The sequence below is a fragment of the Physella acuta genome, unplaced genomic scaffold, assembly GCF_028476545.2.
Source record: "Physella acuta isolate Inbredline_101_S28 unplaced genomic scaffold, ASM2847654v3 ptg000098l, whole genome shotgun sequence".
Lineage (NCBI taxonomy): Eukaryota > Metazoa > Mollusca > Gastropoda > Physidae > Physella > Physella acuta.
The window spans coordinates 153,705-166,314 of NW_026731618.1; the positions used below are offsets into that span (position 1 = coordinate 153,705).

At 37.2% G+C, this 12,610-nt stretch overlaps 1 protein-coding gene across 1 annotated transcript in view; it reads right to left on the minus strand.

Annotated features, from left to right (window-relative positions):
* Positions 1-12,610, minus strand: part of LOC131930174 (phospholipid-transporting ATPase ABCA1-like) — a 30,811-nt gene that overhangs the window by 15,648 nt on the left and 2,553 nt on the right. Inside the window, exons 2-12 of the mRNA XM_059286593.1 lie at positions 12,388-12,505; positions 12,092-12,246; positions 10,981-11,136; positions 10,649-10,859; positions 8,603-8,700; positions 7,291-7,442; positions 5,287-5,352; positions 4,540-4,575; positions 4,232-4,284; positions 1,688-2,022; positions 936-1,082 (exon numbers count right to left, since the gene is read on the minus strand). Coding sequence (XP_059142576.1) covers positions 936-1,082; positions 1,688-2,022; positions 4,232-4,284; positions 4,540-4,575; positions 5,287-5,352; positions 7,291-7,442; positions 8,603-8,700; positions 10,649-10,859; positions 10,981-11,136; positions 12,092-12,246; positions 12,388-12,505 — 1,527 coding nt within the window. The remainder of the gene's footprint in view (positions 1-935; positions 1,083-1,687; positions 2,023-4,231; positions 4,285-4,539; positions 4,576-5,286; positions 5,353-7,290; positions 7,443-8,602; positions 8,701-10,648; positions 10,860-10,980; positions 11,137-12,091; positions 12,247-12,387; positions 12,506-12,610) is intronic.

Below are 12,610 nucleotides of genomic sequence, written 5' to 3' on the forward strand. Positions count from 1 at the left end.
AGATTATCATGTTGAGCATCAGTTGAAGCTAGAAGATTAGATTATCATGTTTAGCATCAGTTGAAGCTAGAAGATTAGATTATCATGTTGAGCATCAGTTGAAGCTAGAAGATTAGATTATCATGTTTAGCATCAGTTGAAGCTAGAAGATTAGATTATCATGTTGAGCATCAGTTGAAGCTAGAAGATTAGATTATCATGTTTAGCATCAGTTGAAGCTAGAAGATTAGATTATCATGTTTAGCATCAGTTGAAGCTAGAAGATTAGATTATCATGTTGAGCATCAGTTGAAGCTAGAAGATTAGATTATCATGTTGAGCATCAGTTGAAGCTATAAGATTAGATTATCATGTTGAGCATCAGTTGAAGCTAGAAGATTAGATTATCATGTTGAGCATCAGTTGAAGCTATAAGATTAGATTATCATGTTGAGCATCAGTTGAAGTTAGAAGATTAGATTATCATGTTGCCTCTGATTTAATGGCAGGGCGTAAATCAAAGAAACTCTAGCAAATTATGGCCCTAGAACAGGGGTTCCCAACCCCGTGCCCGCGGGCGCCATGGCGCCCGCCGAACGATTCGCATGTGCCCGCCTCTCACTATTCGACAGAGACAGAATTTTTTACATAACCATTATTGAAAGGTTGAAGGGTATGGAAATCGAAGGTTTGAGGGGGGGGGGGGGGTGCAAGGTGCAAATCGAAAACTTGAGGGGGGGGGGGGGTGCAAATAAAAAGTTTGAGGGGGGGGGGGTGCAAATCGAAAGTTTTGTCCCCGGGTGACGGGAAGGGTCGCTACGCCTCTGGAAGGAGTTTGTCGATTTAAAATAGGTGGTGCCCGCCACCCTACCGATATTTTAGAATGTGCTCTAGAGTAAAAAAAAGGTTGGGAACCCCTGCCCTAGAAGGTATGATAAAGTAGCCCATAGTTTTACCGCTAGTCCCTGGCCGTGTGTTAGCCTGCCGTTGTAATATAGCACCGTTCTCCCCGTCTCGTTGAAGAGCACACCAAAACCCATTTGATCGTATTTTTCTTGACCGTTAGCATTGCCCCAATTGAGAAAGTAACCGTCAGGGTCATTCTGGAAACATCAAACATCAGATACATATTTATACAATCACAATTACTATTAATTGTTAATTAGAAAGCGGTTCAGGTATTATGTTTACATGTAGGTTTCAAACAGCTCGTTAATTCTTATAGTCATTACTTCAAGAGCGTTTTCAATTTTATAGACAACTAAACGACCCAGTTTTCCGTTAGAAAAAGATCTGTAAAGTCCATCTATTCTACAACTTAATGTACAATTACTAAATTAAGAAGAAAATATATTTAGCTATTTCTTAACGTTTTATTGCCTAGACAAGTAAGTGGAATTACCCTGTCTAATTCAGTAAACTCGGAAGATGGCAGTTGCTTAAGTGAAATTACCCTGTTCAATTCAGTAAACTCGGAAGATGGCAGTTGCTTAAGTCGAATTACCCTGTCTAATTCAGTAAATTCGGAAGATGGCAGTTGCTTAAGTGAAATTACCCTGTCTAATTCAGTAAACTCGGAAGATGGCAGTTGCTTAAGTGAAATTACCCTGTCTAATTCAGTAAACTCGGAAGATGGCAGTTGCTTAAGTGAAATTACCCTGTCTAATTCAGTAAACTCGGAAGATGGCAGTTGCTTAAGTGAAATTACCCTGTCTAATTCAGTAAACTCGGAAGATGGCAGTTGCTTTTTGTAAGCATCCACAAGTCTTGGAGAGGTCTCTTTAGTTGTAGAAATCGGTGTGATCAGGTTGGTCAACCGGTCAGCACTGTAAGTCATCGGCTCAATTTGCAGCAAGGCTTCCTGACGGTCCGCGTAGAGACCAAAGGCAACGAAAAGCAAAGGGAGTATAATTAAAATGAGTGAAGACACGAGGCTTCGTTTAAACAAAATGAACTTCTTGATGAAGATCCCCCTCAGCTGCTGGTAGAAGACGGCTGGTTTCGTGGTACACTTGCTTTCGTTAAAGATCTTGAAGATTTGTTCTGTCAATATAAGTACCGCGTCAATCAATTAAAACAAATGATATTCGACATTGTCAAGCAACATATAGGGCTATAGTTATACTGTCTGACCGTCTGTCTGTCTGTCTGTCTGTCCATCTGTCCGACTGTCTGTCTGTCCGTCCGTCCGTCCGTCCGTCCGTCCGTCCGTCCGTCCGTCTGTCTGTCTGTCTGTCTGTCTGTCCGTCCGTCCGTCCGTCCGTCCGTCCGTCCGTCCGTCCGTCTGTCTGTCTGTCAGTCTGTCTGTCTGATGAGAACGCTCTAGAGAAAATACAAGGAAAATAAAAAGTTTAACAGTGAACTATATTGACATTACATGAAACGAATAGCAATTTATTCAAATGAAACGAAACAAAAGTTTTGGAGCCAAAAAAGTACACACTATAAAATAACGTCATAGATTCTAGAGTAATGATAGACACACAATTTAATAACGTCATAGATTCTAGAGTAATGATAGAAATGAAAAAACGACACAATTAAAGCGGGAGTCATCTCCCTAAACTTTCTCGAATATTCTTATATAACACTACAGGGATGGTAACTCAGGATTATAGACATGATTCGCATCAGTTTTTACATACTTAAGTTAAACTTTTTAAAAATAGAATAGAATCTAGTAGAAAAAAGTATTACACACCAAGTGAACGGCAATCAATATGTGTATAATAGTGCGGAATACTAGTGCTTTATAAATTCATATGCGTTTTTTTTTTTTTTTTTTTTGAGAAATCATAAATAGCGTAAAATACTACTTCTGTGCAACGGAAATTACTCAAAATTTTATAGAAGACAGAAAATTAGATCTTGTATTCAGTGGCGTAGCGAGGTCGGGTGTCACCCGGTGCGGCACTTAATGTCGTCACCCCCCCCCAGAGACGTAGCGACCCTTCCCGGGGAAAAAACTTTCAAGTTTTCGATTTGCACCCCCCCCTCTCAAACTTTCGATTTGCAACCCCCCCCCCCCCCTGCTTGTATTTATATATGAAAATTCGTTTATCTATATGAAACAGAACTCAACTTATAGGCGTTTGAAAAACCAAAATTAAAATAAGTTCCACTTCCGGTTACTGGATATCGCTGAAAAGTTGATACAGTACTACAAATTTGATAGAATACGTATATATGAAATTTAAACGACCGAGCTTTATAGACCTAGCTTTAGTACTAATATCCTCTTAGTTTCTTTTAGACATTCTTCTCCGTGTAGGCAGCTATTTAAATTTTCGGAGGGAGGGACACTGCTAAAAGTATATATTTTTCTTTAAAAATTCTATTTCTTTCAGATGTCTTAAAGTAACTCTAAATGCTACCTTAGGGGCAAGCTTTACAGGTATAATCTACGACTATATTTAGTACGAGATAAATTTCATCAACCTAGCTGTAACGGTACTCAAGTTATAGCGTTTATACACACAAACACACACACACAGACACACATATACACAGACATACGGACAAGATTGCAAAACTATGTTTTTTCTGACTAAGAGAGCCCTAAAACGTCGAGATTTACAAAAATCTCGAATTTTATTTTATTTTTTTGCACGATTAGAAGATCATCTCTACACTTCAAATATACGAGAAAGTAATTAACGATACGCAATGTTTAAAATTACGTTATTACTAATAAGAGACAAAACAAGTTAATAAAAAGTCTAGTGACAAATTAAGCGCAATTTCCTTAATTAATCTTTTGTGACCAAACGAAAGGATATTTTTTGAAAACTTTCTTCGCCAATATTGTTTTAAATTATGGCAGAAATCGATTGGTAAATGTTTCAAGTCGCTAAGTTGTCTAGTTGCCGAGATATGGGCCAAAAACTGCATTTTTTTTTAAGTTTTTTTTTGCTATTTTCCGGGAAATCCAGGATGGAATTTCGGGAATTTGTTTAGCCCACAATCATCCTCGGAACTTGCTTAACATATTTGCTTTTGGAACTAGTCCTCGATATTGCTTCGTTGAGGACTTAAAGCTGGGGACACACATCCATCCAGAAATGACGAGTTAATAATCGCAATTCCTGTAACGAAATTGCGCTAAAAAATAGATAAACGCCTTATTTATTTGCCTAATTTGCTTCCCCTTGGCACCATAACTTTTAGGCTACCATCTTTACAGCTCTGAATTGGAGCCTAAATACAAAGAAATTGCATCAGATTGTACATCAGGCTCATACTAAATACAAACCTGTAGGTGTGGTGCTTGATCCTTTAGTTAAATCAACAGCACTAGATTTAGGTCTGAAATTTAACATTGAAAATAATGTTAGCTTTAAGTGCGTTGCTTGTCAATGTAGTAGAATAATGTGTGTTAAAAATGTTATGGACACTGATTACTTCAGGAAGTAGGGCCTAGGCCTACCCACTATTTAAATCGCAGTTGATGTTAACCAATTAGGAACCGGTACAATCTAAGCCTAATTCTCCCTCATGTATCGATGTATGCAGTTTACATAAATTAACCTTCTTAGAAGACTTAAAATAAAAAGAACTTACCTTTCCTTCGGTCCAGATTCTGTCATTTCAATAACTCTAAAACAGCATACGTTTGTTTATATAAATACAAATATAATACAATAATACAATATATATATATATATATATATATATATATATATATATATATATATATATATATATATATATATATATATATATATATATATATATATGTGTGTGTCTGTGTGTGTCTGAATGTATCTGTGTTTGTGTGTATTTTTGAGTTTGTGTGTGAGTGTGTGTGAGTGCGTGCGTGCGTGCGTGCGTGCGTGTGTGCGTGCGTGTGTGTGTGTGTGAGTGTGAGTTTGTGTTTGTGTTTTGTTTGTGTTTGTGTTTGTGTTTGTGTGTGTATGTGTGTATGTGTGTGTGTGAGTTTAAGTTTGTGTTTGTGTTTTGTTTGTGTGTGTATGTGTGTGTGTGTGTGCGTGCGTGCGTGCGTGTTACATGACAAAAGCTAAAGATTACTTATTATTGGGCTTTTTTTTTTAGGATGGCGCGACCTAACAATTGTCCTCCGCGAACAAATTCCAGCAAATGGTATCAATAAACATCCAGTTTTCTTCTGTACTGAGCTATTACAGCGTGTGTGTTTTCGTATTAAGACAACATTAGCCAACTGGCTGAATGGAGGGTAGTGGGTTTGAAAGAAAGTCTAAGAATATTTGAACAGTTCAACCTACACGGACGACTGGTAGAAAATGGGTTTGAAAGAAAGTCTAAGAATATTTGAACAGTTCAACCTACACGGACGACTGGTCATCTTTTTTGTTCGCTTCAGCTACATCTTCAGCTACTCCTCCTTCTCCGACTCTGAAAATGACAATTGAGGAAAGATGTAGGGTGGACCTGGTGGAGGGGATTCAAGAAATGTTGTATGGTGGACCTGGTGGAGGGAATTATAGATATGTATGGTGGAGGGATTATAGAAATGTATGTTGTATGAATTAAAGAAATGTATGGTGGGGGGGGGGGATTAAAGAACTGTTGTATAGTGGAGTGGATTAAAGAAATGTATGTTGTGTGGATTAAAGAAATTTTGTATGGTGGAGGGGATTATAGAATTGTTGTAAAGTGGAGGGGATTAAAGAAATGTTGCATGTTGTGTGTAATACGTGTCTAATCCAACTCTACACCTCAGCTAATACGTGTCTAATCCAACTCTACACCTCAGCTAATACGTGTCTAATCCAACTCTACACCTCAGCTAATACGTGTCTAATCCAACTCTACACCTCAGCTAATACGTGTCTAATCCAACTCTACACCTCAGCTAATACGTGTCTAATCCAACTCTACACCTCAGCTAATACGTGTCTAATCCAACTCTACACCTCAGCTAATACGTGTCTAATCCATTCTACACCCCAACTAATACGTGTCTAATCCATTCTACACCTCAACTAATACGTGTCTAATCCAACTACACCTCAGCTAATACGTGTCTAATCCAACTCTACACCTCAGCTAATACGTGTCTAATCCAACTCTACACCTCATCTAATACGTGTCTAATCCAACACTACACCTCTGCTAATATGTGTCTAACCCAACTCTACACCTCAGCTAATACGTGTCTAATCCAACTCTACACCTCAGCTAATACGTGTCTAATCCAACTCTACACCTCAACTAATACGTGTCTAACCCAACTCTACACCCCAACTAATACATGTCTAATCCAACTCTACACCTCAGCTAATACGTGTCTAATCCAACTCTACACCGCAATTAATACGTGTCTAATCCAACACCGACTAAGCCTCAACTAATCGCCTAGATGTCAAGAAGCGCCACAATGGGGGTGCATGAGGGGGGGGGGGGCGTACCGCACGGGCTGACACTGTTTAGGGGGTGACACTAAGGCAAAAAATTGAATGTGGATACAATTGTAATATGTGCTTTTTAAAAAATGTATATACACATTTAAAACAAATGATGATTACTAAATATTAGAAAGTATATAAAACTGGAGAATAAAATAAAATATAAAGACCGTTAAAATAACAAGGTTTTAAATTCATTGAAAATAATAAAACAAACTTTCTTTAATAAAAGCTTTGATTGCTAAAATATGTAAGAGATAGCATGATATCTAATTTTTAGCAATAAGCATTTGTTTTGTTTTTAAATTTGTTTAGATTTTAATTTTAAAAGCACGTGATATATTTTTTTCACCATTCAATTCGTTTCTATTTCAGTCAACACAAACACACGACTAGAAATAGTTTCTTAAAAATATCAGCAACTTGCTATCTGAACTCCGTTTATTAATTTTTTAATAAATTATTCAATATCAAATATGGTGATTTTTATGTATTTTTGTATTGTCGTTTTAAACAAAGATGTAGTGAAAGTTGAAATAAATGTGTAACACAGGTAACTATAAGTTAAAGGATGTGAACACAAACCCACCACCTACCTATCTATTTATGTGAGAGCTTGTACAATCAGATATTTTTCACTATTTGAGTAACAATTTATTCGTTTCAAATTAAAATTAGCAATAACGTCAATAATACAATTTAAATATTTAAATGAAATTGATACGGTGAAAAGAAATATCATTAAAAAATAGATAAATGTAAAGCGTAAAACAAAAGATAAATAGATAAATGTAAAGCGTAAAACAAAAGATAAATAGATAAATGTAAAGCGTAAAACAAAAGATAAAAAGATAAATGTAAAGCGTAAAACAAAAGATAAATAGATAAATGTAAAGCGTAAAACAAAAGATAAATATAGACGAACTTTACAAAGACATCCTCCATTGTGGTTGCTGTCAGACCGAAACCAGTTATTTTTAGCTGTTCGGCGTCGTTTTCTAGAACCTTCAACAACTCTGGAAACATTTCTGTCACATTTTCAGGCAACAGGTAGTCTATCTCAGAGTTGGTTTCGCTCTACAGAAATAAATCAAAAGATGGTAAAACATCTACAGCAATATATCAATAGATGGTCTAACATCTACAGGAATACAACAATAGATGGTCTAACATCTACATCAATATATCAATAGATGGTCTAACATCTACAGGAATACAACAATAGATGGTCTAACATCTACAGGAATACAACAATAGATGGTCTAACATCTACAGAAATATATCAATAGATGGTCTAACATCTACATCAATATATCAATAGATGGTCTAACATCTACAGGAATACAACAATAGATGGTCTAACATCTACAGAAATATATCAATAGATGGTCTAACATCTGTTCTACAGCAATATATCAATAGATGGTCTAACATCTACAGCAATATATCAATAGATGGTCTAACATCTACAGCAATATATCAATAGATGGTCTAACATCTACAGGAATACAACAATAGATGGTCTAACATCTACAGGAATGTATCAATAGATGGTCTAACATCTGTTCTACAGCAATATATCAATAGATGGTCTAACATCTACAGCAATATATCAATAGATGGTCTAACATCTACAGCAATATATCAATAGATGGTCTAACATCTACAGGAATACAACAATAGATGGTCTAACATCTACAGCAATATATCAATAGATGGTCTAACATCTACAGCAATATATCAATAGATGGTCTAACATCTACAGCAATATATCAATAGATGGTCTAACATCTACAGGAATGTATCAATAGATGGTCCAACATTGAAAGAATTTTGTCTATAAAAAAACTTTACAGAATTAATATTTCATGGAAACTACATGGAATGACAAAGTAAACGGATATTTCATCCAATGTAGTACCATTGATTCAATGGTTCTATGTGTCTAAAAAGCTGAATCCTATCGAGTTGCAGACAGAATAGATTACCACCGTTTAATGGCATATATATATATATATATATATATATATATATATATATATATATATATATATATATATATATATATATATATATACATTATATACATATATATATACATATATATATATATATATATATATATATATATATATATATATATATATATATATATATATATATAATTATAATAATGTACGTATAGTGATACAATAGTAGTAGGACAATATACTGATTCTTAAAGTTTGAACACGTACTATGTACTTAGCTTTAGGAATAATCTGAAGAATCTGCTCAGTCACAACATCCGTCAAACAAGATGGCTGCTTAACGATCTTCAGTGTATATCCTGCCCCTGTTAAACACAGCATAGCATTACAATCTCATGATATCCTGCCCCTGTTAAACACACCATAGCATTACAATCTCATGATATCCTGCCCCTGTTAAACACAGCATAGCATTACAATCTCATGATAACTTGCCCCTGTTAAACACAGCATAGCATTACAATCTCATGATAACTTGCCCCTGTTAAACACAGCATAGCATTACAATCTCATGATATCCTGCCCCTGTTAAACACAGCATAGCATTACAATCTCATGATAACTTGCCCCTGTTAAACACAGCATAGCATTACAATCTCATGATAACTTGCCCCTGTTAAACACAGCATAGCATTACAATCTCATGATATCCTGCCCCTGTTAAACACAGCATAGCATTACAATCTCATGATATCCTGCCCCTGTTAAACACAGCATAGCATTACCATCTCTGTTACAAATAGCATACCATTACATTGAGGTTTATATAGAGTAGAAATGCATGTTGAACCGATTTGATCCGGAATCTGAAATTTTGACGGAACAATGACCACAAACAAAAATTTATTCGGAAACGGCAATTTTACCGAAAACTGACCTACAACCGAAATGGGGGGGGGGGAGTCTAAAACCAGGAAATAACCAAAAACTTGAAATTTAAACGCAACTGAATTTTTATTTGGTGCCATAAATTTAACCAGAACCAGAACCGGAAATTAAACCGGAACTCTGAATTAAAGTATGAAATTTAAATTAAACCAGAATGGAAATTGCGCTAAAAATGAAACAAACACTGGTCGCATTTGTAGATCATACTTGAAATTTTTGCAGGTGCGAATAAAATCGAGTATCGATGACGTCATTATTATGGTGTATTTTTCGGCAGTGATCTTTTAATTCTGTTTACTCTAGAATCAATGACGACATATTATTGAGTGTACTTTTCCGGCTTTAGAATATTTCCTACTATATGTGCCATGTGACGTTACGATTTGTTTTTATTTTTACTGTTAAAATGATTCCTTTCCTTGTTTTTTCTCTAACAGATAAAGTGACAGACAGAGCGACAGAATAGTGAAAACTATTATTATAGATTTAAATCCTTAAATATATTATTTAAATACCCTGGACCAGTGTGGACCCTGTATATCCTTGACCAGTGTGGACCCTGGATCTCATGGACCAGTGTGGACCCTGGATAAGTGTGGACCCTGGATAATTGTGGACCCTGGATCTCTAGGACCAGAATGGACCCTGGATCTCCTGAACCTGAGTGGACACTAAGTCTCTTGGAATAGTGCAATGACAGGTGCAAATTCACATCAAGCTCAAACAGTTTGCCACAAGTGCAACATATATCTTTGTTGTAACAAGATCAACAACTGTCTTAAAAAGTATCACCTTACTACATGATGTTGCAGACATGCAACATTTCGGATTTTAATTAAAGAACATGATTAAACTAAAAATATTTTTTTACTTGACTATACTCTTCATATACCCACCAAAACAATATAAAAATATTTTTTTCAATCATTATTAAAAAGTCATGCATTTAAGGGTTAATCAATTCCTATTACAATTTATTAAAACAGTTTCAAAAACACGAAATAACGTCTAAAATTCGTTTTCAAAAATTGCCTGTTTATAATGCAAAAGTGTGACGTCGCGCCATCTGAACCTCCTCCCCCTCATCACACACCGTCACAAAAGTACGGACCCCCCTCCCCCCTACGAGTGTGACGTCATTTATGGACGACCCCCCCCCCCCAACACCGAACCATCTAATTTACTCACCATAAACCCTCTTTAAAAACAAGGGTGTGCTACAACACTGAACCATCTAATTTACTCACCATAAACTCTCTTTAAAAACATGGGTGTTCTACATCACTGAACCATCTAATTTACTCACCATATACCCTCTTTAAAAACATGAGTGTGCTACAACACTGAACCATCTAATTTACTCACCATAAACTCTCTTTAAAAACATGGGTGTGCCGCAGCATTTAACTCTCCCCTCCGCCATGATGGCGATTCTGTCGCCCAGTACATCTGCCTCGTCCATGTAATGGGTCGTTAAAAGGATGGTTCGACCTTCTCTCATTGTCTTTAGGAAGGCCCACATTTCCCGTCTGGCGGCGGGGTCAAGGCCGGACGATGGCTCGTCCAGGAAGATGACCTGTCAATTAACTTCTCATTTGATCAATCAATGATTAACATCGTTATCGGAAATAGCTCGTTACCCTAGTTCTTGACTAGACATTAACACGAAAACTCTATACACAACTGACCCCACTCACCTTTGTATCACCACTGAAAGCACATGCTAAAGACAATTTCCGCTTTTGTCCGCCTGACAGTTTTGAAGCCAAGCTGTTCATTTTCCCACCCAGACCAAGAGCGTTAAGACGGTCAACGATGGCGGCCTTGGACTCATTGTTGTACAACCCGTGAATCTCAAAAAATACAAAACAATATCTAGAGGCAGGCGAAATGGTAGTAGAGCTAGCGGCAGGTCAAATTGTAGTAGAGCTAGCGGCAGGTCAAATTGTAGTAGAGCTAGCGGCAGGTCAAACTGTAGTAGAGCTAGCGGCAGGTCAAAACTAGAGCTAGAGGCAATCGAAATGGTAGTAGAGCTAGCGGCAGGTCAAACTGTAGTAGAGCTAGCGGCAGGTCAAACTGTAGTAGAGCTAGCGGCAGGTCAAACTGTAGTAGAGCTAGCGGCAGGTCAAACTGTAGTAGCTAGCGGCAGGTCAAACTGTAGTAGAGTTAAGGCTGGCAAAACTAGAGCTAGAGGCAATCGAAATGGTAGTAGAGCTAGCGGCAGGTCAAACTGTAGTAGAGCTAGCGGCAGGTCAAACTGTAGTAGAGCTAGCGGCAGGTCAAACTGTAGTAGCTAGCGGCAGGTCAAACTGTAGTAGAGTTAAGGCTGGCAAAACTAGAGCTAGAGGCAATCGAAATGGTAGTAGAGCTAGCGGCAGGTCAAACTGTAGTAGAGCTAGCGGCAGGTCAAACTGTAGTAGAGCTAGCGGCAGGTCAAACTGTAGTAGAGCTAGCGGCAGGTCAAAACAAGAGCTAGAGGCAATCGAAATGGTAGCAGAACGAGAAGCGTTGATATAGGAGTGCGCGGTGCTGACCGCACTGGATGACGCCATGTAAGAGGGTGATAAGACAAAACCGTGCAAAGTATATAGAAGAAAAGGTTTGTTTTTTCATTTTAATTAATCATTAATTAGAGTTTAAAAGTCAAATACTAATTGACGATCCCGACTGGTGGAATAAAACGGAAGAAATGTGACCAACATCACAGCTGTAATGAGCAAGTATATTTTAGAGTTGTCATGTTATTTTACCGTACAATGAGCAATTATATTTTAGAGTTGTCGTGTTATTATGTCGTCGCTCTATTACCTTGAGGGAAAAGATGAGGTGTTCCTTGCATGTGAGTTTAGCGAACAGGATGTCGTGTTGAGGACAGAGGCCAATAGATTTTCTGGCAGCGTCAGTATTCTTACGCATGTCCAGACCATGTACGGTTATGGTTCCACTTGTAGCAGGAAGAAAACCTAAAGAGTTGTGAAATGATACTTTTGGTTGTATTTGGCTTGGAGGTTAGCTTTAAGATTTCACTCAAAGATTGAAAATGGGGTTTTATTTTAGACTCCCCACACATAATTTAACGCTGATGTATTTGAACACTGACCCACCTGTGATCATGTTGATTGTAGTTGTCTTCCCTGCCCCGTTGTGACCTAGCAACACGGTTATCTGCCCCTCGTACACGTCCATATTTGTCCCAGCAACGGCGACATTTTTACCAAACATCTGGGGATCAGCAGTAGCAGTATAAAAACTACAAACAGCAAGTAGCAGTATAAAAACTACAAACAGCAAGTAGCAGTATAAATACTACAAACAGTAGTAGCAGTA